Raw genomic sequence first — 27,975 nt, forward strand, 5'->3', positions numbered from 1 at the left:
TTTTGCCTTTAGACAGCTTTTTATTACCCAGAAATACCCAGTAATATTAGATGAACCATATAACTACTGAAAGATGTAAAAACAGCTCAGCTTATTACAGTATCATAATTTCATTCAAGTCTTCGTTGAACTTTTCATCGAGTGAATATCTTTGAAGTGTGCCTCTTTAATAGCCTGTAAGAGAGTAAAAGTATACTCATGAGGGCCTAAAGAGAAATAGCATTTTCCTTTTGAAATCATTGCCCCGATTAGCGAGAAATTGATAACCTTTCATGACGCGTTGCGCTCCCCGGAAGGCGATGACCAGAGGGAAAGGTAGCTTGATTAGACCCAGTGAGGGCTGACTTTTGTCAATTATATATTATTGTATACCTGAGATCTAAAATTGAAATCTTAAACTTAATTCACAACATATTTTTGGTATCGATACTGTCAGGTATCTCAATATTTTTGTTTTATCAGCATTGAGTCATGGGTAGGTTTTACATGCCATTTTGCGATGAAAAAATTATAGCAACTAAATTTGTAACGGGTATCTTTGTACCATTTCCTTGAAATGTAACCCTTATCATAATGCGTGAACAGGTGTAGATCCAAATCTTCTAACAGCATGGGTGTAAGTCCCACCGATCTAAAGTGATTTCCGAATCACTGTGTGTATCGCCGGACTTACCGTGAGTTTTGCAGTATACATCGTACGTTTTCGATTCGTCTACATTGTTAACTTCCACAATGCCGACCTTATTGCCGCAGGTTCCTATGGCTTCCTGCATAGGATATGCAACACGTACTCCATCCAACCACCCAGCCCTGCATTTCTCGTAGCCAACATTCCATGCCTCCTCAAGATCTTCATACGTGGCTATTTCGGTGCGGTACTTTTCGCATTCACTTCTTGCGTCTTCGTAAGTCAGAGTGTATCTTCCATCACACCCTTCGACGTGAAATACCGGTGAATCTGTAGAGATTACACAAGGGAACATTATTATTACACTTTTCACACAGCCAGATGAGACTTGAAACAACTGTGTCCTGCCCTCTGTGACACCATAGCATTGTTGATGAGAAACGATACATACCAGCAGGTATGCTGAGAGTATACGCATATAGACAGGCTATAAGGATAATTTTGTTGCTAGGTTTCCCGATGGGTAGTGAATTGCATGAGATATAATGTTTTCCTACGGCCAGAAAAATAAAATTGTGGCAAGAGAATCATAGATCCGAAATAATACAGCAAACTATAATGTTATCAATATATGAACCGCACACGTCACTCTTTTTAAAACACATACGCATTCCATTTTTCTCACTGCAAAATCATGAAATGTCTCTGCTATATCTTGTCTCTGTCGCAGACAGCATCGACTTTGAACTTTTTTCAGAGCGTGTACGTGCGTGTGTAGACGGCCCTTTCGGCAAAAAAAATAACAATCTCCTTAACTTATACCCCTGCTCGTAAGTTAGATACTGGATTCATACTTTAAATGAGTCACCAACAAAAATTGTGCATCCTCTGTGGCCATCAATTGTCCATTTTGGACTGCTATTGTGGATCGGGTATGTTTTAATTGAAACTCTAAAAGAACCAGGTAAGCGTCAAACCGATCACGACAATCCGCATGGATAGACTTATAAGTAGCGGTGTTAAAGCTTAAAGTCAGGTTTTAGGTGATATGCGAATTGAAAGACTTTCTCAAACTTTCCTAAGTGAAACCCTCAACCATTCTCCAACCGAATCAATAATAAAAGTCAGGGTTTGCTGAGCAAAATATGTTACTAGGGGAAAACATTACCTAACATTTACCGATACGTGAAGCTCAAAACTGCCGCCATCGCTGTTAACTCAATTGAGGGAAGATGAAATATTAGAAAATTTGAAGGTATAGTTATATATATATATATATATATATATATATATATATATATATATATATATATATATATATATATATACCCGAAGCACATTCTAAATTTAATTGATTTTCAAAATGACTAATTTTCAGGAAGAAATCAGGCGTCCTCGAGAAAAATGTGTTAAAAAAAACAAATTACCCAATATTTATATACACTTGAAATTCAAAATGGTCGCCATCCCTGCTTTAACTATATATTGGAACATAAACTTTTTCATTTTACACAAAAATAAACCGTTTAAACATTAGTTACTTAATGACCTTAAAAATGAGCCCCAACAATTGGTAAACTGAAAAGGTATTGTTATTGCTTAAGAGTCTGAATATCTATCTGCCATGCGTACATCACTGATGGACGCTTGTGGCTATTATTGTAGCTTACCTGCTGTTGCAATATGGAACAACACCGCTAAAATTAGAATCTTCTGCATAGTTTAAAATATAGAATTCACCTGGAAAGAATTCAAAATACATAAATCGTTGTAATACGGTAAGTTTTTAATCGGGTTTGAACTCAAAACGTACGACAACAAGTCACCTAGCGGAGAAGCCACAGACAGAACCGCCCGGCCAACTCCCCATTCCCAAAAAAGAGTGGTTCCGAGCTAAGTTGTCACAATTTTTCTGACTGCGATCTTTCCAAACGCTGTAGAGTTCGTACTCACGCCCGTACACTCACTATTACACGCACTCTTTATCGAATCAGTGAATACATCGCGTAAACTGGGCGCTAGACAGCCTCGGGCAAATTCTGTCCACCAGCAGAGCTGTTTTCCCAGGAAATCACAACATACGGAAGCCAGTCACCTAGGAGAAGCCACGCCACGTTTGATATAACAATCGCCAGACAATCGATGCAATTAATATGTTGACAATGTTGCATTGAGCTATCAAGATGACCCTATCAGTTTCGTTATTTTCTATTTGTTTCTTTGAATCTGGTAAATTATTCAAATTCAATTATATTGATTATTGAACGTTTTGAAATCATATAGTACTGGTACAACGTCGGTTGAGAGGCTATTTTTATTTCACTCCTTATTGTGACTCGGAAAGCAGGAGAGATTCTTATAAGTTTAATACATACATTTTCGCAAATATGTCTATTCCATTATCTATTGTATTGATATTTCTTTAAATAGCACCATGCTAACCGTTCCATATCCAGAGAGCAGAATCAATTTTGATTGATTATTGCAATTGTCGGTAGAATCCATGAGAGTATCCGTCATTATCCAGCACTGGGAATTTAAATTACATTAAAGATCCCTCAGGATTCCAAAGTATCCTTGTAGAATCCAAAATAGAATCCAGCATAATCCTTTGTGAATTCATATCTTTAGCATAATGTAGGAAATAACAAATATACCGACTTTTTGTAAAAACACACAATCAAAGAAATTTCAATTAAGAATGACTCATGAAAGTCTTTAATTACCATAAAACGTGTTCTGTTTTAACATTACAAATTTATTGTTACAGAATTTAATCGGAAGAAAAGTTCGTCAACTGACATTGTTTTGCGCCCTTTCACACGATGTTACACAAGTTTTTACACGAGCGCGCAAAAGTTCAATGAATGTATCTTAAGCTCAATCAAACAATTCAATTATGTCTTAAACGGATTTACACTTGCAACTTCGGAAAAGAAAGAAGCAATTAATAAAGAAATCGGCGGCGACATTACCACGTGTATATTTCTTGTTTACTTACAACATAAGGCAAAAACTTCATTCTTTCAAGAAGCTTAAAAATGAATCCATATCATGCGGGTGAATGACAAAAGTACTGAGTGAAATTCGAAGTGAAATTATATCTGAGAGCAGAGTATTCGAGGTGTATTTACCTGGAGAGCAAACACTTACCTCTTGCTTTGTACGAACGGCCAAAGTTTGTCTATTGCACCTCAATGTTTATGATGCCGATGGTACTGTGATAAAATTTGTTGCCTCGTGCTACTTAAATACCATCGGTAATTTATGAACCAGCTAATCTGCATGCACAATGGTTCCTCGTTAATTTGCATTTTTAATCAGGTCGGTTCATCACTGTCTACCTATAAGCTGTCGTCATTCGGAGCAATGTCAAATTGAAACTGACACTGACATTTTAATGCAAAAAAAGATTATATCAATAAATGATTCATTTCAGAGGCATTTGGACATCAGTACTGTGAACTAATAATTGTGTCCATCTCTCGACATGACCACATCATTTGCTATCCATGTCACAGAATGTTATTATCTCGTGGCACACTTCAAAGAAGGCATGTTTCTGGTGTTTAGAAGGTCCTGGACGTCATTCACTAGGTAATATAGCATGCAATGGACCTAATAAATTGTGAAATTTTGTCAAAACGACTTGCGTTCGATACAAAGTCGTTCTGCAAATAAATTCAGAGTACTCGCGAAAAAGCTGAAAATACTACGGTGACCGCAAGTGACTTGCACATTTTCTGCTAATGAAATATTTTCGGGAGCTCAGGAACCAGTCTTCATCTGAATAATTTAGTAGACAAATATAAAGATGAATGTGTGAATGTAAAGTTAGTAAAAGTAAGTAAGTAAGTAAGTAAGTAAGTAAGTAAGTAAGTAAGTAAGTAAGTAAGTAAGTAATTTAGTAAGTAATTTAGTAAGTAAGTAAGTCACTATTTATGTATGTATTAGGTAGGTAGGTAGGTAGGTAGGTAGGTTGGTTGGTAGGTAATATAGCTATGTACGTATACATGCAACGATTTTTCGATTAAGGTAGTATTTGCCTCGAGAGAGTGAAAGACATAAACTTTTGCTTCAACCTTTCTCAAAGAATCTTTCAAGTCTTCTTTATCAAGAATTAAAAATCGGGGGCTCACTATGCAAGTTTCGTACCAGAGAAACAAATAACATAAGCCTTCCCGATATTTTAATTTCAGAACGGCTGCAACCCATGTGTTAATTATATGGAGCCTTAATTACTTGCTATTAATATTGTTGCTATTACGCCAGTAGAGGGTGCTGGTACTTTATGTTTTTTTTCTGCTGATTCAATGTCCCATATTTGCCTGCACATATGTAAACTGATGGAATAGCGGTTTTTTCGCTTTAAGATTTTCAATCAACAATGTGGCAGTTTTCAATCGCATGCCAAAATTTAACGAACACCATAGGAACACTTTTTGGAAATTTGAAAAATATGAAAATCCAAGTATCCCAAATTAGTTCCAATCGTGTTAACGGTTCTTAGTATTTTCAGGGCGTTATATGTTGGAAAATATTGTAAATGATTTTATATGAGACATATACTTCATATTGACAGTTTCTTTGAGCGACAAATTGACTCAATAGAATACGACGAATGTACAGTCGATTTTGTAATCGACCAAAAAACACTGAGGCCTGCTTAAAAACTATTTTTACTCTGAAACAGCCGCCTATACGTCCACCGATTTGAAGCATTTGGGGAAGTCCATAAAATTGCAGCAAATACTTCTAAAACGTTTTTATCATTTAATTTCAGACCTGTAATTAGCCTCTTTCTCAGCAGTTCTCACTTTGGTAAAGGTGCCGTTTCGACACTTTTGTTCTAATATTTAGATTTTCTCTTCTTCTCCAAAATCATATTAACTGTTCTGCATTCTCTTTGTAAATACAGCCCTCTCTATGCAATATGCACTATAACTGCTCACAACTGAATTTAAATAATCAGTATCAATTAAAAACAATATTTATTGTTTCCCTCCGTTGATATAGATAAAGTCAACATTATTGATTCACAAAAACAATGCACTCGCTTTTGTTATCCTTTGCCAACAATCTCCAAAGAACAATATTTTATATTTTGCGTAACTAAACTCTACTACAAAAAATGAACAGGTGTATTTACATTGATATGCAGATAAAAAAGGACAGTGAAAGTGATCTAAATGTTGCCACACTTGAGTAAATGGTTTGTAAAGTTGTTCCAAAACTTGCCTCAGAAGTTGCACTTACTTGTTCACAGACCAGTCGCTCGTATTACCCTTGTGTCCTCAGCCCTCTAAAAAGTGCCGTGGTCAGAATTATATAGACTTGCATAGTACTTGTGCAGTTCCTTTAACCATATGACGTGAGTGTACAGAGGCAGAAGTGTCTAATGTTGATCAGTTGATTGGTGCAAACACGTGAAACTTTTGGTATTTTACATTGCTCAGAAATGACAGGTTTGCCGCCTACTAGTGCGTCACATCTGTCTCTCTTGACGGACTGACCGGTATTCGGAAATGTATTATGATGACACAAATGATAAGTCAAAGACATCTTTAAGTAGAGTGCCCCTTTGGGAGAGATATTCTGACTCTAAAACTTTACAATGCTTGTTTGGTCCGCTTTTTAGCGGTCATAAAGCCCGTGGAGGAAAGAGTTTTCACATACATATTTTGGGGAAATCGAAAAATGTAATATTTTCCCGGTAGAGGTAACGCAGGGTTTGGCATTTTGGATTTTGAGTGTCGGAAGAGAGTAGTTGTTTCTTTATTGTCAAATTTTGTCCGGCGGCTCCAACTTTTTATTGATGATTTCAAAAGAGAATGGTCAAAATCTCCGAACAGAACTTAACAAAAGTTTTAATTTTCCATTTTAGATACAGATGATAGACCGAAACTAAGGCCCTGTCACACATCCCTCTCTACGGTATATTGATGTATTCGTGGCCATGCAGACCAAGCCCTGATGAGTAATAGCTCTGTTGACTAAAACGTCAGGTTTTCATATTGCTGCACGGGGTCTTCTACTGCCGACGTGCCAACAGTAGTAGGGATTATTTTATATGCAAATTATACTGCAAAATTGTCATATGAAACAAACTTTGAGGGTTATTTCCGTCGCTTATTTAAAATGCAGAAACCTGCCCAGATCAGAATTCCATCATAAAACTTTTCTCCGCTCCAAACTTAGCATCGCTGTAGGTAGAAACAGTAATGTTTTTATACCAGCATTTAAAAGGGTGCGAAAACCAATTTACCGTAGTTCAATATTATATTGCCACTGTAATAAGGAACCTTTGTCACACTAATAGTTAAGCCGAGGGTTTGAAGCGGTATAGAATTTAAGGTCGCAAGTTATCGCTTTCACTTTACATGTCATCGAAGTGCATTTCCGTATCACGCTTTCCTTGTATCTACGCCCTGACGTGTTTATTAACAAATTTGAATGATATGCTTTGTATGTGTCGTAACATTAGAAAAGAAGCTTGAACTGACCACGAGTGATTATGTAGAAGTTTAACTTATTTATTGAAGACGAACCATGGCTAGGACTCACGGCCCAGACGCTGAAATCAGCCCTGTCTCCTCCTTCAGTGTCTGTGTTTGTCCCTGAGTGAATGTATCTACCTAATGTTTAGTCAGTCAATCTATACAGCGTCATGGTTATGTCAGATACCGACGCCATACAGAATACAATGAGATGAAATACAATACTTTTGATTTACACCGACGTAAGAAAAGATATAGAAGTATATATTATCATTGTCCTTACGTGGCTTGCTACAATTCTCTTGTTTCAAAACCATGCCATGAGTAAATTAAAATGAATGACAGACAAATATTACAAATGGTTGAAATACAATAGAACACAGGGGCAGTAAGCAGAATACCTCCATGAGAAAGATATGTTACTGGGTGAATTTTAAATGTATAAACAAGTAAGACCATGTATCGATACCGTGCTGGTATTTCGTGGCGCCATTATTGTTAGAGTCCAAATCGAGAAAAATTGCTCGCGATTTATTGCGTCCAACGACGCTAAAGTCGAGAACGCAAAATATCAATTTTCTTTGTGCCAATTTTGAAGCTTATGACATGGGCAAATTTCTAAATGAAAAATGACTTTATTTTCAAAGTAAAACATCCGTTCCCTGAAAGCTTAGAGTATGACGAAGCACATTTCTTTAAAAAGAAAGTTGAAACACAGGTATGTATGTATGTATGTATGTATGTATGTATGTATGTATGTATGTATGTATGTATGTATGTATGTATGTATGTATGTATGTACGTATGTATGTATGTATGTATGTATGTAGGTATGTAGGTAGCTAGGTAGCTAGGTAGTTAGGTAGCTAGGTAGCTAGGAAGGTAGGTATGTATGTATGTATGTGTATGTATGTATGTGCAAAAGGTGTGCCGATGCAACAATTTTCCGATTAATTAGTTGCTATATATATTTAGCCAACACGCCAGTGCATGTTGCTGGTACGTAATGTATTTTAGGGGCATTCTCTTTGAAAGAACAGTAATGGGAATTGTCGTGTATTTGCCCGCAAATGTGTAAACTGATAAAATAACAGTATTTGCGCTTTAAAGCCTTAAATGAACAATATGACGATTTTAATAGCATGGCGAAATTCAAGGGTTTTCGTATTTAACGGATGTTACATGTCAGTATTGTAGGAACTGTCTATGTTAGGCATATAGTTCATATTGACAGTTTCTTTGAGCAACAAATTGCACTCAAAGGGATATTAATATACAGTCAATTTTGTGATCGACAAAAGAATACCGAGGCCTGCTGAAAAATTAATCGTTCCTCGGAAAAGCCGCTTAAATACATTTGCTGAATTGAAAACACCAGGGGCATTCCATAAAACGGCAGCTAATACTCGATACAGAATTCTTACACGAGGCAAAGCATAGGGCCAATTTAAAGTGAAACAAATAACATCAGTTTAAGGATGTGTTACAGATAATTGTGTTGGTGTAAGTTGATAATCACCGGGGTTTTGGTAGCACACTTAATGAGTTTAAGAAGACAACACTCTCCTTCATCAGATGCCGAGGTTGAATGAAAAGGAAAGCAGAAAGGATTAAAATTAATTAAGTTGATACATGTAACAGTGGAGTACTTGTAACGTTTCGACACTTTTGTTCTGTGTACATTATACATGTTCTTTTCTTCACCAAAATCACATTAACTGTTCTGCATTAACTTTGTGAATAACACCTTACGAGTAATGTGCACTGGATCTGCTCACTACTGAATTTAAGTAATCAGTATCAATTAAAATCATTATTTATTGTGTTTCGCTTCGTTGATATAGATATAGTCAACATTACTGGAACAATTATATGTGATTTATTAAAAACGATACACTCGATCCTTTACCCCGAATCTCCAAGCAAGATGTCGCATTTTGCGTAACTAAACTTTACTGCAAGAAATGAACAGGCGCATTGAAAAATAAATGTCCATGTAAACATGCTCAAATCATGCCCGTGGTGCATGTCATGTAAAGTAAGTTACCCTATCGATAAGCATGAACTCGCCAAGTGAAAGACCTAGGTTGAAAGACCAGTCGCTCGTATTAGGCTTGTGTGCATAGCCTTCTAGAAAAGTGCCGTGGTAAGAATTATATAGACTTGTACATATTTGTGCAGTTTCTGTAACCATAGATATGAGATGTGAGGGTACTGAGGGAACCGTACGCGTGTCCAATGTCGATTAGATGATATAGGTGCCAACTCGTGAAACTTTTTGACGTTTTACATTACTCAGAAAATACAACTCTGCCGCCTGGTAGTGCATCGTATAGAAAACTTGCAATGTTTTCACAACGCTGACACGTCTCTCCTGACAGACTGACCGGCATTCAGAATGCGGTAAGCTAGCACAAATGATGTCAGATGACATTCTTTGAGTAGAGGCCCCTTATGGACAGATATTCTAACTCTCAAACTTTTACAATGCTTGTTGAGTCCACCATTGGGGAGGGAGCGTAAAGTCAATAAAGTTTTAACTTGCATATTTTTGGGAAAGAAAGACAATTGCATTTTCCTGGTAGCATTAACGTAGGGTCTGGCACTTTGATTTTTTTTAGTCTCGGCGAATATTGGGTGATTGTTTCTTTTTAGTCAAATGTTGTACGCGGGCTCCCAATATTCATTGTTGATTTCAAAAGAGAATGGTTAAAATCTCCTAAAGGTAGTGAATATACGGCTAGTTTTCAATCGGGTTCGAACCCACAACATACGGCATCAGTCGCCTAGCGGAGAGGCCACAGAGAGAACCGCTCGGCTAAATCTCCACTCCCAAAAAAGAATGGTTCAATAGCCGGCTAAGTTGTTACATTTTCCTGACTGAGACCGCTCCACATGTTGTACAGTTCTTGAAGCACTCACGCACGCACGCTCACTATCACACATCGCACACACAAACTTTTATCGAAGCGAAGCAACGAATACATCACTTTAACTGGGCGAACGATAGCCTCGGGGACAATTCTGTCCACCAGCAGCGCTATCAACCCAGGGTAGAAAATACGGCTAGTTTTCAATCGGGTTCGAACCCACAACATAGGCCTACGGCATCAGTCGCCTAGCGGAGAGGCCACAGAGAGAACCGCTCGGCTAAATATAGGGTTAGACCGAAAGTAAGGCCGTGTAACATATCTCTATGTACGGAAAAACGACTTGTTTGCGGCTATCCATCTAGACCAGAGGAGTCAAGGCTCTGTACAGTTCGTCAGACTTAAAACCGTCAGGTTTACACAAGTGCAGCACACGGTTTTTTAGGGAACGAGCACAATTAACGGCAGGGGGGCTGGAAGAGAAAATATGTGGTGCATATTTTTTTTACAGCCCCCCCCCCTCTAACACCAGCATAAATTTTAGTGCCCCCCCCCCCATCACAGACAACAACATTTTTGTGCCCCCCCCCCAAAAAAAAGAAAGATTACATAGGTACAAAGTTGTACAAATATATATAATCCTTATAACTTTTAATATATGCTTTAGTGAAAACAACATTCTTGCATTCTTGAAATAAATAACAAACAAATGAATATATAAATAATAAACAAACAAAATAACATATGTTCAAGCTTTACTACTTGTAACACCTACAGAGCGGTGGCTGCCACTCTGTATTGCTCTGGGGAAAATACTGGGCTATTACATGTACAAAACTATTCATTTTGTACATATTTTGCATACAGAATGGACTGGAAACGGTTGGTGTCACTGCTCCCTTTACAGGGACAGTGGCTATATCTTTTGAACAATTTTCAGTGTGTTTTTCTCTTTTAAATTTAAATTTCTTTTTCAACTCCTTAAAACATTGCTTAAATACCCAATGTTCAGCTTGTTATTACAATATGTGCAAATTGCTCTGTTATAATTGAAATATTGTGACATTTAATCTAGACTATCAAGAACATGTATAGTATGCTGTCACTATGCTGAACACTGGACAATGCCACATATTTTAGGGATTTGAACAATAACTGTCAATTTATACCGAGACTAAATACCAGGGAAATTAAGAAATTTAGCTACTGTACCTTTAACCAACCCTATATAAGAATGTTCAGTTATTATGATGTGTGTTGTGTGTTTAGTTTGAATACCCTGAAACAAAAGACATTTGGAGGACATTTTTGACAGATTCCTACACAACCCTAAAGATAAGTGTTTTTATTAGCAAAATTCCATGTAACTTTCCCCTTCAGTTTAATATAGTTTTAAAATTAACCCTTTACTCAAAAGTCATCCGAACAAATGGTCATACAGGGGTCATGTACATATTACCCATGCTATATAGAATAAATGCATTGACTTTTTAATTTCCAAAGTATGATACAGCAAAGAGTAAGAATTTTAGGACAATTTTGTCACTGAGAAGACTGAACTGAACTGCATAATTATTTTTGAGTCTGTTTGCTGGTATGCATGTTTAGCATTTCATATACCGGTATGTCTATGCTTTACTTCAACTGAGTATCTGTATGATGTTTTCTGATGTTGGGGGAAAATGTATAACATGACCATTGTGATGTCAATACACTTTCCACAACCCAGTGTCTGCCTTTCTATGACTACCCAAGATATTCAATGTTACTCCAAGGTAATGACAGTCTAAAAATGGAATAGCCCTTCATGGGCTAACTATAAAAGACCCATTAATGCCATTTTTTCTCCTTTTTTCAGTATTTTTTTCCTGTATATCCACTATGTATTCTAGTTCTTCCTATAGCATAATGAAATAACCAGTTTCAACCTAGCCTCTGTATCATTACCAACCATTATTATTGTTGTTGACAAATGAAGTCAATTTTCAATAATAACATTGCTCATTTTACACATAACTGCATTGTGAGGTTTAAGACTTGGTATTTCATCATGCTACAAGAAGTTTAACAAGGAACTCCAGCTTCAACAAGGAACAAAAATGCTGGAAAATATTCTCTGTCTGTCATGGTGTAAAAAATTTTGGTGGCCCACCCCTTACCTTCCATGGAATTTTCATGGCCCACCCAAAGAACACTCATTTTTTTTCGTGCCCCATCCCCCATTTTCTCTTTAGCCCCCCTGCCGTTAATTGTGCTCGATCCCTTACTGCTGATGTGAAATAATGCTGACCTACCAAGCACCAAAAAGGGCCAATTGTATTTTCACCCAATTATACTGCAAATTGGTAGTGTAAAAATATATTTGAAGGTCATTCCGTGCTGTATTCTAATGAAGAAACATGCCCACATCTTGACTTGCAGCATTCCATCATGAAATTTTTTACTGCTCCCAAAATTAGTGTCGCTCTAAAAACAAGCTTAAACGGTTTTGTACCAGCATTTACGCAAATACCACTTTACCTCAATTCACTACGACACGTGTATTGCCACTTTAATAAGAAACCTTTGTCACCCAAACAGTTAAAGGTCATCTTCAGATAGTTTGAAGCAGTATAGAAAATCACGAGTCATGCTTTCACATGACGTGTCATCGTGCAAGCTTAGTGTGTTTTCGTGTCACGCTTTCCTTGCGACCACGCCCTGACATGTTTATTAACAAAGTCGAAAGACATGCTTTGTATGTATGTATGTGTGTATGTATGCATGTATGTATGTATGTATGTATGTATGTATGTATGTATGTATGTATGTATGTATGTATGTATGTATGTATGTATGTATGTGTATGTGTGTATATAATTATGTATGTATGTATGTATGTATGTAATTATGTATGTATGTATGTATGTATGTATGTATGTATGTATGTATGTATGTATGTATGTATGTATGTATGTATGTATGTTATGTGTGTGTGTGTGTATGTATGTATGTATGTATGTATGTATGTATGTATGTATGTATGTATGTATGTATGTATGTATGTATGTATGTATGTATGTGTAAGTTTACTGGTGCATTTAAAAAAGATTCATAACAACAAATTTACCATAAATGAAATTTAATGACGTTAATTGGTAAATAAACTGTGAAGGAAGCATGATATTTGACAAAATTAATATTCAAGAATTACAAATTATTACAGAAACACCCTCAGGGCACACAGTGTAAAAGTCAGAGTAAAAGAGTGGCGGTACCTAAAATTCAGAAAGATAGCAATGGTAGTTATAGATGTGAATCGTAAGACACAGAATCTAAGTTAGCTTTCTTTTGAAGCATTGTTGACAGGGGCTTTATCGACAGTGAAGTTAGCTTTCATTTGAAGCATTGTTGACAGGGGCTTTATCGACAGTGAATGGCAATATTACACTTTCGATTAACTTCATGCTTTTCCGCCATTGGTTCTTGAAAATAAAAGAAAATATTGTAATTTGTGTCAATTATTTCAAAGAACAGTAGGCAACTCACAAACGAGTATGTTGACGTCATAAGGTGTATTTTGGCACGAATATCGTCTCTCCACACAAAGGCACACTTCGATGAATATGTAATCTGTTACATACATAATCGAGTTAGGAATGTGCTTATGATGTCTTCGCTGTTTTACACTGTTTTATGTCTTCTTTGAAAACGCAAAGTCAAAAAATGACAGTTATCGACATCTTGCTAAAACGTTGTGATTAAACCGAAAATAGGCAAAAATTGGTATCAATTTGCAGGTCTTTCGACGTTTGTGAGACATTCCATACTAGTATTTGTCAATTTGGGTGTGGCATCTTTTTCTTGACGTCTTTCAGTACTAACAGAAAATCAAGATATGTATTTGTTGTGGAATGCATCGCTCTCATTATTACTTGCTTTAAAAAAAAATTTACTTTATATCATGCCACCTCGGAAAATATGGTTTCCATTAATCCACACTAAATGCTGTGCGAAACGTGTTTATACTGGCAAATGTATCTTTCTTACTGCTGCATCTATAATATCATATGGTATTGATTATTTTGCGATGCCCTATTTAAAATAATGACATAGAATTGTATTCAATTTTCACTGAAGTGGAGTACGCAATACAAGTTCACATGAATTTAGGAATGAAATTCGCAATATGAGCCAAACCCTCACTCCATAGTGGCCATGGTCTTGATAAGTTTATGGTTCCAAAAAAGGTAACTGATCAACCCCCGTTTTATCGATTATTCTCAAATTGGGTTTACTCTTTAGATTTTTCTGAGTCATTAGAAATTGAAGGCTCATTGTTAAGAAATGTGCCAGAAAATCATGCCTTTAAGGCATATTAGTGTATAATGCTGTACTCGTAGATTTTAATATAAGAAAATTCCTCTGTGATGGTATACGTGGTGGCACTTACACTGATTGATTTGTGTCCAACCAATGCTTCATAGCTTAAAAACAACAGGTGAGTAAGCGAGTTAGTTCATTATTTCGTGAGTGAGTGAGTGAGTGAGCTGAGAGAAAGAGAGTCAAAGAGAGAGTTAGTAACCTATTGATAAGTTCATTGGAATAATTTGTTATTATTATTCCATACAATTTATTAGATAAGCATTTATTATTAATTGATTAATAAAGGAATGTTCTTGTAAAGTCGTCAATAAATAAATAAAAAATAAATGAATACTCGCGTAAGCAAAATCGCAGCGGAAGTCGGTAACGAACGTGCAGTTAAAGTCATTAACTCTTAATTATGCGTCGCTTACAGGGTTTTGGGGGTTTCCATATAGAAAAGTAGTGTTTTGTATAAGATTTCACCGCTTAACTTCACTGCATTCATAACATACTTTGTAAAATATACTAAAAGCTCCTGGATATTTTTAGAACGTCATAATGCAGTGTAAATAATGGAATCGAAAGGAATAGTTCCAGCTTTCGTTCTTGAATATGACGTCAAAAATATTCTGCTACGGTTTTTGAACATCCTAATAACTTAGATTTCACAACTTTGACTGGACGCATCGAAAGAATTTAATTACTCTGGCCCGATTACAAATTACCCACTGATAGTTTGACGGTTTTGCAAGTTAAGATAACTTTATACCCTATGTTTTCTTTTCTCTCTGCATTGAAATACTAGTATTAAGTCCAAATATCACAGAGTCAATGGACTTAAAATTCGCCGTTCCATATAGAAGCTCTGTTGTACGACAAGAGATTACCCTTACTCGATGTACACGTGCTGTCTTGGGAAATCATACGTGAATGCATGGGGCTACATCTTTTCATGGTGTTATAACTTACGGCAGTTGTGTTCATCGCTCTCATCTGAGCAGTCGGGAAGCCATCGCAGAAATTTCATCGTTTTTGGACACTAGAGGCGCCCTTTATGCAATGCTGTCTCCGTCCTACCGGAGGGTATTCTGTTCACGACTACGCCCGCAGAGATAGTTCTTTATTACATGCCTCGATGTGAGTGCAAGTCAGTGGATAAAATTGGTGATGGGATAAATGGCTGTTCTGAGCATTTGTAATTACCCCTAGGCCTATGTACTAGTCAGACATCATGTTGCCTTGCCTATATACTAGTTCTAAACATAGACAGTAGAGGGAGTAAGTCCCCATCTACTGTCTATGCTCTAAACTAAACCAACAGTCATAGACACACTGTCTATGACTAAACCATAGTCCCTCCACAAAGGACCGTGACCAAAATACAAAAACGTGTTACACTACTAAAGAGAATCGTTTGAGACGCCATGCCTAGTTCCTTCTCAGTGTGTTCTAACATAGGAGTGGATTTAGATCAGACGCTACAAGACAGAAAACGATTCAGAAATTATGTGACATACATTATAGAACTGAACATTCATCTACATTGAAACACTTAATATATTGTACAATATAGCAGTCGAAAGTCCGAACTTCGGTCATGTGTTTTCACCGTGACGTGACGCAACAAACATGGAGGTAGCGCCATGCAACAAATGACTCAATCGCCGCACTAAAACCCGGATGTTTCGCAACGAGAATACACAAAAGCCGTTAGGGGTGTTGGGGGCGGGAGCTAGTATAGAACTGCAACAAATCGACATCAAATTATTTAAGTTGGTTAAGGGCATATCAGTTCAAGATAAAAATACAATCAAATTTGCAACATATGTGGTTGGGTTGAAAAAGAAAACTACATTCCATGGTGTCCCACCAATCCACATATTGAATTCATGGAGTAAAAAACTATGATGTCCCTTACATCACAGACAAGGTCTGTATCTACATGGATCGTTAATACGAGAGGAAATTATGGGTCAATTTGTGTTCGCTAAAAAATTGCAACAAGCTTTAACTAGGTGCTAATTGTATGCATTCAATCCCTCTCTAAAGAAAAACAAGATATGAACTGAAAATGCTCACGTGTTTCATTATATATTGCAGTTATGTGTAAATTTGAACCTTTGCCACATGTTTGCAACTTCATTGAAAGTATTATGATCAACATAATAATCAATAATCACCGCCGATTAATTCTGAAAGGTCATGAAGTATACAAATATCTAATTAGCTGAAATAAAAACATTAAAGTTCTTTGACTGCTGTCATTGTATCACCATTTTATATAGCAAGTGTAATTACCTTTGGCCAAGTCCTTCAAGCCATATATGCCGAGCAGTGAAAGTTCATTAGATATTCAAATTATAAATTAGCTGACACGAAAATGTGAAATGACTTTCGATATTGTTTTAACCAGGTATAATCGTTAATGTACATAGCATGTTTTGCCAACTTTGATCAAGTAAATCCCAGTATATATCCCTAATAAGCAAAGTTCTCATCAAAAATACTCATGTTTTTCTGATGCACATTAGGTACGGTGCTGTGTGGACCTTTGTTTACATGTCATGAATACGAGCACATTCACTTTCTTATTTTTTGCTCACGTGTTCACACAAGTGAGCATATGTCGCAGCGATGTCTGTCTGTCTGTCTGTTGGTCCGATATCTCAAAAACGGCTGATCAGATCAGAATCAAATCTGGTACATAGATTTAATTAGCAAATGGCAAGAACTGATTAGTTTTTGGTGGATGTGGCTTGCATACTTTTTACTCATTGCATAATTAATGATTTTAGAAAAAAAGAATGTAAATTAAAAACTACTGCACGCAATTTGATGAGATTTGCTACAAATGTTGATCACACCAAGATATATTATCAGTGGGAATCATTAAGGGGTGAAATGAAAGATAGTTGCTAATTTGCATATTTAATTAACTTTCCTAATTAGGGATATATATCTGATTTGACTTGATCAAAATTGACCAAACTTGGTATGTATATTAAAGATACTATGATTTAACATTATTGAAAGTCATTAAGCATTTTAACTTCAGCCAATTCCTAATTTGCATATTTAATGAACTTTCCTTATTAGGGATATATATCTGAATTAACTTGATTGTTGTTGTTGAAACTTGCTGTATAGATCAAAGATACTGTGATATAACATTATTGAAAGTCAAAAGACATTTTTACTTCTGCCAATTCCTAGTTTGCATAAACGAATTTTCATAATTAGGGATATATATCTGAATTGACTTGATCAAAATTGATGAAACTTGCTATGTACATTAAAGACTATAATACAATATAATTGAAGGTCATTAAAGCCGCATTTTTCAATCCCAGGTTCTCGCATTAGTGGAGTCAAACACTTGGCCAGTACGATGTTTGATTTCTATAACATTAATTACACAAACTGATCTCAACCTTTTGTCACCTTTGCTAATCCTGCAAACAGAGTTTATACAAGCGTTTGATTGACGGTCGGTTCAAATCGCCAACGGTCGTTGACGTTGATTTCCCACCACTTACGCTCGAATTTCCTAAAAAATTGTTTTCCAGTCGCCTTAGAATTTGAATATAACCACAGAGTTCGATCGGTAGCAGTTTCGCGCTGACTGCTTGGCAGTCGGTCTGCCTTTTTGCGGCCGGAGAAAACTGAAATGTGGCATTTTCTGGAGCGTGTGCCCGCATGTTGCCTGTTTTGTGTCCAGTTACACAATGAACGCCACCATAGCTTCGCGGCCTTTTAAAGGGAGGCCTTTTAAGCATTTTCTCTTCAGCCAATTCCTAATTTGCTTATTTAATGAACTTTCCTAATTAGAGATATATATCTGAATTGACTTGACCAAAGTTGACAAAACTTGCGATGTGTATTGGAGATACTATGATACAACATTATTGAAATTCATTAAGCATTTTTATCAGCCAATTCCTAATTTACATATTTAATGAACTCTTCTAATTAGTGATATATATATCTGAAATGACTTGACCGAAGTTGATTAAACTTGCTATATACATTAAAGATACTATGATACAACATTATTGAAAGTCATTAAGCATTTTTTCTTCAGCCAATTCCTACTTTGCATTTTCAATGATCTTTTCTAATTAGGGATATATACTGGGAGTTACTTGATCAAATTGGCAAAATATGCTATGGACATTGATGATTATTTGAGGTTAAAACAATATCGAAAGTCATTTCACATTTTCATATCAGCTAATTTTATAATTTGCATATCTAATGAGCTTTCACAGTTCGGCATATATGGCTTGAAGGACTTGGCTAAAGGTAATAACACTAGCTATGCAAAGTGGTGGTGCAATGACAGCAGTCAAAGAAATTTAATATTTTTGTTTCAGCTAATTACATATTTGTATACTTCATGATCTTTTAGAGTTAATCTTCTGTGAATATTGTTCGTTATGTTGGTCATAATACTTTCAATGAAGTTGCAAACATGTGACAAAGGTTCAAATTTACACATAACTGCAATAATAATGAAACATGTGAGCATTTTCAGTTCATATATGGTCCTTATGTAGGGAAGTGTACCCTTGGACGTCAGGACGCTATATACGATAATATACCGACCATAATCATGAAAGTACTGTCTGATACAACCATAAACATGCGTAATATTGTATTTAAAACTCTTGGGGAACATTCAGTAGCAAAAATAATCCGGCAATTCCTCTAAAATGGATACTTCCAGTCTTTTACGATGACGAGTTACATCACAGACTATGGTCCATACTCTCCTTTTCACAGAAGTGACTCTATGAGTGCTGTAATTTGTCCCACCAAAATTTAGTTCAACTTTTTACCAAATTTTATGCATTTTTCAGTGTTTTTGATAATTTTGAACTAAATGGATATCACAATTTCATTGACTACAGTTTTTATCAAAATTATGGCAAAAATTTGAAAAACATTTCCTGGGGTACATTGTATAAAGGCGGCAAAAATTGACTTTGGCGCTCAAAAGTTAATAGATTGTAGATTTGAATTTTGTCAGAAGTCATGACTATCTTCATGACGCAACCTATAGTCATAACGCTAGGGGTTTGGCTTATAAAGTATTTAGAACTTTGCAGTTGCCAAGAGAAGCGGGCATGGTAAAGGTTTGATTCATTTTATAAAGAGCAAACGATTACAATTCATAATCAAGGTTATCTGTAATAAGCTCCTACTAAGGTAAAAATATCAAATATATTGTATACCAATTTCTTAAATTTCGACTGTTAACATACCACAAAAAATATTGTGCCTTTAGACAACTTTTATTACCCAGACATATCCAGTCATATCGGAAGAACCATATAACTACTTAAAGATGTAAAAGTACAGCTCAGCTTATTACAGTATCATGATTTCATTCATATCTTCGTTTAACTTTTCATCGAGCGAATATCTTGGAAGTGTGCCTCTTTAATAGCCTGTAGGAGAGTAAAAGTATATCCATGAGGGCCTTAAGAAAAATAGCATTGCCTTCAGTAGCGAGAAATTGATAACCTTTCATGACGCGTTGCGTTCCCGGAAGGCGATGACCAGAGGGGAAGGTAGCTTGGAAAGACCGAGTGAGGGCTGACTTTTGTCATTAATATATTATTTGTATACCTGAGATCTCAAATTGAAATCTTAAGATTGATTCAGAACATATTTTTGGTATCGATACTGTCAGGTATCTGTACAGGTATCAGGTATCAGGTACATTTTTGTTTTATCAGCATTGAGACTTGAGTCATGCGTAGGTTTTACATGCCGTTTTGCGATGAAAAATCTTAGCAACTAAATTTGCAACGGGTATCTTTGTACCATTCCCATGTCAGGCTAAAATAATAACCCTTATCATAATGCCTAATAGCATGGCTGTAAGTCTCACCGATCTAAAGTTATTTGCGGATCACTGTGTATATCGTCGGACTTACCGTGAGTTTTGCAGTATACGTCGTACGTTTCCGATTCGTCTACACTGTTATATTCCACAATGCCGACCGTTCCTTTGCCACAGTTTTCTCTGGCTACCTGCATCGGGTATGCAACACGTGCCCCATCCAACCACCCAGCCCTGCATTTCTGGAAGCCAACGTTCCACGCCTCCTCTAGATCTGCATACGTGGCTATTTCTGTGCGATACTTTTCGCATTCGCTTCTTGCGTCTTCATAAGTCAGAGTGTATCTTCCATCACACCCTTCGACGTGAAATATTGGTGAAGCTGTAGAGATTGTCAAGGAAACATTAATTTTACACTATTCGCATAGCCAGATGAAATTTTGCAACAGCTGTATGCTACCCTGTGTGACACCGTAGCATGGTTGATGAGAAACGATCAATACCAGCACGTATGCTAAGAGTATACGCTTATAGATAGGCTATACGGGTAATTTTGTTGTTTAGGTTTCCAAAGGGGCAGTAAACCGCATAAATGTTTAACTCCGACCAGGAAAATGATGGTAGGCGAGTCACAGACCCGAAGTACAGCAAACTATACTGTTATCAACATATGAAGCGCCACGACATTCTTTTTTTAAACACATACACATTCCATTTTCCGCACAGCAAAATCAAGAAATGTCCCTGCTATATCTTGTCTCGTTCACAGACGACAACGACTTTGAACTCTATTTTCAGAACGTGTGCTTGTGTATGGCGCTTCAAGCAAACCATAATAATTTCTTCAACTGTTTCCCCTTCAGGTAAGTTAATTATTGGCTCCATACTTTAAATGAGTAACCAACAAACATTGGTGCATCCCACGTGACTATCAATTGACTAACCACGACAGATTATGTAGATGTGATATGTTCTAATTTATACTCTACAAGGACCAATTAAGTATCTAACCAATCACAACAATCCACACCGAAAGACTCATATCAATATTTGAAATTCAAAATTGCCTCCAAGGCTGTTATCTCATGGGGGTATAAAATTTTCGATTTGGTAAAAATGTTTCTTACTCCCAGGGCTTTACAATAAGCCCCGATAGGGGTTAGACCAGACAGGAAATTATTTGAAAGTCTGGAGGTCAGAATATCCTGTCCCCGAGGTACATTCAACCTTTAATTGATTTTCAAAATGACTAATGACATGAACGGTTACTTACGTATCGTTTCACAGATGAATCCTCTATTTGAGTCACAGCTACGTCATCAAAATCATAGCTACGGTCTTTCCTGAACATTATGCACGAAAAAAAGAACTTTGACAAGCGGGTATAATAACATTATTCATATTTCTCAAATGCTGGCACTGCTGCCACATTCAATTTCATCGAAAATATGCTGAATCTGAATGAACTTGCAGGTCACACTATCTTACAAATGTTCCATTTACAATTCATTTAACTTGATAGGACATCTCACCAGTGCCCATAATTTTTTTCTAAGTTCAATGCTATCAGATGGTGACTTTGCAGGTGACATTGCAGATCTGACTATCTTGCATATGCTGAATTCACAAAAGTTCAATTTGACTTCATTTGACTCTCTCCAGTATCCATAATTTTTCGGTTGGTATTCAAAATCTCTAAATCTCCGTTATGGACAATAAAGACATTCAACAATAGTCAATATAATGTCGGTATCAGATGCGAAAGCAGAGCTTATAAATAATAACACAAAATTACTTTAAGTACAAAGTAATGATATCTTACCATTACTTTGATAGTACCTGTCCGTGGGCGCTGTGAGCAATTGTTATATACTTTTAGCTAAGAATGTTGAGGCCGTTTTGTGACAATGTACCCAGTTTTGAAATCCAGATGGATTCTATTTTCTTGCGTAGCGTGTCATTTAGTTTATTTATTATGATAATCCATATTATTGAAACGTCGTGAATGGTGTGTTGATTTTCGTTGAAATGAATCGCGATGGGATTGTCAGTTTTGAGTCTTATGGTGGATATATAGATTTTGAATCGCCACTTTCCATCTGCGCCACACATAAACGGTAAGAATTTTCATACCCTCATATCTTTTTAACTTTCTAATTTACTCAGCCTATAAAGTCCGATTAGCATTTAATGAAGATCAACACTGGCCTTACATTTACATTGTTCTGTATTTGTCTGTATTCTCCTTTTGTAGATATCTTCAACCTGATGAAGTCCTACTTTAAGGACGAAACATTGTATCAAAATTACCAACAGAATAAACAGAAAATATACAAGCTGATCAGTAGACGTGTGCAAATTTATTCATCCGCTACTACCAAACCACGCTACGAAAAACACTGGGAGCTATCTCAAGTATACGTATATATATATATATATATATATATATATATATATATATATATATATATATATATATATATATATATATATATATATATATATATATATATATACACATATCCCATGGCGGAAAATCTAACTCTCTCAATTATGGCAAGATACAACATAATTTTTCGATTTACTCGCTTTTACCTTCCAGTGTGTACCTGGGATCATGACTTGACCTACTCAACCAACAATTGCATCTTGCAGCTGCATGCGCACTCGGAGGGTCTACTACGACTCCCATGTTTGACAGGTCAGAAATTGGGTGAGCACTAGAAGGGGCCAAAGCCAGTTGCGGGGGGGGGGGTTAAATTCAATTACTTAGTGTAATAAAATTATCAAGGTAATCTGATTTCTAAACTTTGTAATTTTGAATATTATAGAAGACAAAATACAAGACCGTTTTGATTTTTATCGACATTACATTGGCTATAATCATCAGATAATATTTACCATAATTGTATACACGGTCCATTCCCAGTGGGTTCACCAGAAGCAAAGTTTGAATAGGTCAGTTCAATACCATTATTTGTCTCTAGCTGGTCTCCGTCAGTTGTTTTTGCATCAATCCAAAAACTTATATCGGCGCCATTATCCGTTATCGCCTGTAAGGCTGCGTCGTTATCATCTGCATCATCGATTCTTGCCAGACGCTGACCTTTGCCAGCGCAGAAGGCAAACGCATCGTCGAATGTCTTCTCGTCCGAGTAGGCAACCATTTCTGGGAAAAAAGAGGAAGACAAAAAAGCATTTTCACTCCGTGTCACTGACGTCATCTTCTTTCACTGAGCAGTTAACAAAACTCAGAATAAACAGAAGAGAACTGGTATTTGTATTTTGAATCTGGTAAACAACAGACCAACACCATAGAGGTCTAAGCTCAAACTGGGCCAAACCATCTGCTATTTTACGGAATCTTACACCAATTTAGTCGAGTCCTCAAAGTCCTTGTGCGCTTCCGATCTTTGCCGGTTAAAGAAACTTTTCTAGGGTTAAATTGATACCGTAATCCAGCAATAGTCGTAAACTGCTCTGAACTAACGATTCTACGATGACATCGCCAACAAGTGATTAAAGGAAATGCAGTGTAAACTCAAGTGACTTTCTTTTTGACGCAACACCAATCATAAAAGTTTTAAGAGACAGAGCAGGTTCTAAGCGCCAGAGGTTTGTCTACTAAAAAATGCCAGAGGAAAATGCACACGTTTCGTCGTCAACTTCTGTGCGCACGCAATGTTTCTCAATGACCTAAAGCTAAGATTAGTGTATTTGGAATTTAATAGACTGAGCTGTTTGAACACTTTGGTAACTTAGTTCTTCATTTCAAACATATGACCTGTATATATTTCAAGCAAAATGATTTCGCCCCGGATTAGCCCTGAAGTGACATAACTTCCGGCCAACTTCATGGTCTATGATCAAATTGCGTGATCTAATTTACAGATGAAATTCCCGAAAGGATTTTTTGCTTCATAAACCATGTGAAATAAGTGGCACTCACTGTAACACCCTAGAAGTCGATAACGAAGTAGTTCGTGCCTCGAAACTGTAAGACTTAAGCTTCTGCCCAATTTTTCCGCGAGGAAACTTTGAACCATCCACTTTCGTAATCAAGGAGGAATCAGGTATCACCGAGCAAAAATTGATAGAGAAGCAAATTGCCCGATATTTATATACACTTGAAATTCAAAATGGCCGCCATCCCCGCGTTAACTATATGGTGGAACATAAACTTTTTCGATTTACACAAAAATAAACCGTTTAAACATTAGTTACTCAATGAGCTTCAAAATGAGCCCCAACAATTGGTAAACTGAAAAGGTATTGTTATTGCTTGAGAGTCTGAATATCTATCTGCCATGCGTACTCCACTGGAAATAAAAAAGTGAAATGTTGCATCGACATCTGCGGCTATTATTGTAGCTTACCTGCTGTTGCCATATGGAACAACACGGATAAAATGAGAATCTTCTCCATCGTTCAAAATACAGAATTCACCTGGAAAGAATTCAAAAACATGAATCACTGTTATACGGTGAGTTTTTCTATCGGGTTCGAACTCACAACATACGACAGCAAGTCAGCTAGCGGAGAAACCACAGACAGAACCGCTCGGCCAAATCCCCACTCTCAAAAAAGGGTGGTTCCGAGCTTAGGGACTGGTCAGTTTCTTCGGCCTGGGGGGGGGGGCGGTGGATTATTTTTTGCCGACGTCAAAAAGTGGCTGACCCCCCTATTCCAAATTTTGAAAACAGGGTGACCCCCCCATTCAAAATTTCGGCCTGGGGGGGGCCGGTGGATTATTTTTTGCCGACGTCAAAAAGTGGCTGACCCCCCCTATTCCAAATTTTGAAAACAGGGTGACCCCCCTATTCCAAATTTCGAAAACAGGGTGACACCCCCCCCAGCACAGCTAATATGACAAAAGGTGGACATAAATTATATATATATATATATATATATATATATATATATATATATATATGTATGTATATATATATATATATATATATTATATTTTACATTTACATATGTTTACATTTTAAATAGTCATTCTATGTTTTAATGAAATTGTTGACATGTCAGTTGTAAGATAGGAATTTCAAAGTGTCCATCTTTAAGTTTGAATACAGTACATTTTGAATGAGCTGTATTTTGAATGAGCTGTGAATGTATTTCACACTTTCTATGCTTAACCAGATGTCCTGAACTGTTGTACAGAAATGGATGTCAATCATTAATATCAAATAGGAAAAAGCAGTGAATCAAAAACTTTGATGGGTGTTAAGACTTGCCAACCATCCAATTAAATCTCCTGAGGAGCCATAGAGAACTTCTTTAGCCAAATCTGATGTGTACAGTGTCTGAGAGGACCTTTTCTTGTAACATTGAAACCATAAAAGCACAGCTAATAATGACAAAACTGCCTTTTTAACTGTTATTTTGTTCATAAAAAAGCATCTTTCTACAGAAAACCTGTGAAACAAAGGAAAATAATTGCATCAATGAGAAGGAAAGATATCTTGTCATTTTTCTATCTCTAAAATAAGTCACTGTATCAAATATATATTGTGAAATATTTGTGCATGTTGCTTTCTCATACTGAATTCTCATAGAGAGAACAGAAAAGTATCAGGAATTTGTCATCCTTTTCATATGAAATGCAGATTTCATAATGGTACACTTTCACTTAGCAAACATCAAGATATCTCTGATTTATTAAAGTATGGCGCCCGAAGGGCGCGCCGAAAAATATGAAACATCCTGATATCTCTGATATACATGCCTTGTATATTAAAGTCATGCACCTGAAGGGCATGCTGAATGAGCTTGAAGAGCACGCTGAAAAATATTGAACATACAGATATCTCTGATGTATGTATGCTTGATATGTTAAAGTTGGGCGTGCTGAAAAATATGACTGATTATTAAAGTTACGCTCCCGAAGGGCGCGCCGAAAAATACAACTGAATGATGAAATTTGTGGCTGACACTAGCAATAGTAGCATTTTAGGCAATGATGAGCCTGTGTCAAAATTCAAAAACACACTGACCCCCCCCCCCTATTGGGCATTTCAAAAACATGGTGACCCCCCCCCCCTATCACCAAAGTCAAAAACAGGGTGACCCCCCCATGAATCCACCGCCCCCCCCCCCCCCAGGCTGAAGAAACTGACCAGTCCCTAAGTTGTTACACATTTTCTTACTGCGATCCCTCCACACGCTATGGACTGTATAGAGTTCGTAATCACGCCTGTACACTCACTATCACACAAAACCTTTAGCGAAGCGATAAATACATCTCTTAAACTGGACGAAAGACAGCCTACGTGACAATTCTGTCCACCAACAGAGCTATCAACGCAGGGTAGAAAATACGGTAAGTTTTTCAATCGGGGTTCTAACTCACAACATACAGCAGCCAGTCACTTAGCAAAGAAGACACATCACGTTTGATATAACAATCACCAGATAATCGATGCAAACAATATGTTGACAAATGTTGCATTGAGCTGCTCAAACTGACCCTATCATTCTTGTCATTTTCTATTTGTTTCTTTGAATCTGATAAATTATTCAACTTCAATGACATTGATTATTGGACATGTTGTGAAATCATATTTTCCAAGAAAGTACAAAGTCGGTTTGGGTGGTTTTATTTCACGCCTTATTGTGACTTGGAAAGCAGGAGAGATTCTTATAAGTTTAATATACACATTTTCGCAAGAGCAAATAGAACGTCTATCGCCATTAATGATTAATTATTATTATAAATTATTATTAATTATCTATTGTAACGATATTTTTAATAGCACCCTGCGAAACGTTCCGTATCCAGAGAGCTACAGCGGAATCCATTTTGATTTATTTTTGTGAACAATAATACTTGTTTTATTGTAGTTTTAATGGACCGGGTTCGAGGCTGTGACTGGGACGGTCCCGACACGAGACCACCTAACAGTTAATCACAATTGGCTTCGAACCTGAGAAAGCCTTCGTCCACAAAGCTACTGTTCCCGTCAACGTAACAGAGGATATGCACGACGTGCTAATTACACAAGGCATCCCATCAACCGATGTCCTGAAGTGCCTCAACAATATTCGATAGAATCCATGAGAGCATCCATCATTATCCAGCACTGGAAATCTAGGGTACATCAAGGATTCCCTCAGGATTCCAAAGTATTGTGGTAGAATCCAAAATAGAATCCAGCATAATCATTTATGGATCCAAATCTTTGGCATAATGGAGGATATAGCAAAAATACAGAGTTTTTGTTAAAGCACACAATCGTAGAAATTTCAGTTAACAATGACTCATGAGAGTCTTTAAGTACCAAAAAAACGTGTTCTGTTTTAACATTACAAATTTATCGTTACAGAATTTAATGGGATGAAAAGTTCGTCGACTGAAACTGTTTTGCGCCCTTTCACACAATGTTATACAAGTTCTTAAACGAGCGCGTAAAAGTTAATGAATGTACCTTAAGTCTTAAACGGATTTAAACTTACAACTACTACTAACCCAGAAAAGAAATCGGCAATTAAAACCGCCCGGCGACATTACCACGTGTATATTTCTTGTTCACTTACAAAATACGGCAAAATCGTCATTCTTTCCATAAGCATCAAAATCAATCTATATCATGCGGGTGATTGGCAAAAGTACAACGTGAAATTAGAAGTGCAATCATGAGAGTCGGAAAATTTGAGGTGTATTTACCTCGAGAGCAAACACTTACCTCTTGCTTTGTACGAACAGCCGAAGTCTGTCTAGTGCACCTGCAATGTTTCTGATGCCGGTGATATTGTGATAGTACTTGTTGCCTCATGCTA

General features: G+C 36.7%; 1 protein-coding gene across 3 annotated transcripts; it reads right to left on the reverse strand.

The window, feature by feature from the left end:
- Positions 1 to 27,958, reverse strand: LOC139148180 (tumor necrosis factor-inducible gene 6 protein-like). 3 transcript variants are annotated; one of them, XM_070719494.1, is made up of 6 exons: positions 27,882 to 27,958; positions 24,567 to 24,636; positions 23,092 to 23,359; positions 21,464 to 21,533; positions 20,285 to 20,572; positions 19,622 to 19,792 (listed from the first exon to the last, which is right to left on the reverse strand). In XM_070719494.1, the coding sequence occupies exons 2-5, from the start codon at positions 24,613 to 24,615 to the stop codon at positions 20,525 to 20,527; spliced, it is 435 nt and encodes a 144-aa protein (XP_070575595.1). In that variant the 5' UTR covers positions 24,616 to 24,636; positions 27,882 to 27,958; the 3' UTR covers positions 19,622 to 19,792; positions 20,285 to 20,524. The 3 variants fall into 3 exon arrangements, with proteins under 3 accessions (XP_070575610.1, XP_070575602.1, XP_070575595.1); XM_070719509.1 differs by lacking the exons at positions 19,622 to 19,792; positions 20,285 to 20,572; positions 21,464 to 21,533; positions 23,092 to 23,359; positions 24,567 to 24,636 and adding exons at positions 1 to 174; positions 674 to 958; positions 2,299 to 2,368 and having other exon boundaries at positions 27,882 to 27,906; XM_070719501.1 differs by lacking the exons at positions 19,622 to 19,792; positions 20,285 to 20,572; positions 21,464 to 21,533; ... (1 more) ...; positions 24,567 to 24,636; positions 27,882 to 27,958 and adding exons at positions 1 to 174; positions 674 to 958; positions 2,299 to 2,368; positions 3,782 to 3,850.
- Between the last annotated feature and the right edge of the window lie 17 nt (positions 27,959 to 27,975).

This window comes from Ptychodera flava, chromosome 2 (assembly GCF_041260155.1).
Source record: "Ptychodera flava strain L36383 chromosome 2, AS_Pfla_20210202, whole genome shotgun sequence".
In the NCBI taxonomy this organism is placed as follows: Eukaryota; Metazoa; Hemichordata; class Enteropneusta; family Ptychoderidae; genus Ptychodera; species Ptychodera flava.

Bases quoted from the DNA above. Each gene is read 5' to 3' on its own strand.
- LOC139148180 (XM_070719494.1), bottom strand. From the start codon at position 24,615: ATGGAGAAGATTCTCATTTTATCCGTGTTGTTCCATATGGCAACAGCA. The intron at 23,360-24,566 runs GTAAGCTACAAT...CTTTTTTCCCAG, and splicing joins GTTCCATATGGCAACAGCAG to AAATGGTTGCCTACTCGGAC. The intron at 21,534-23,091 runs GTAAATATTATC...CATAATGTTCAG, and splicing joins GGACCGTGTATACAATTATG to GAAAGACCGTAGCTATGATT.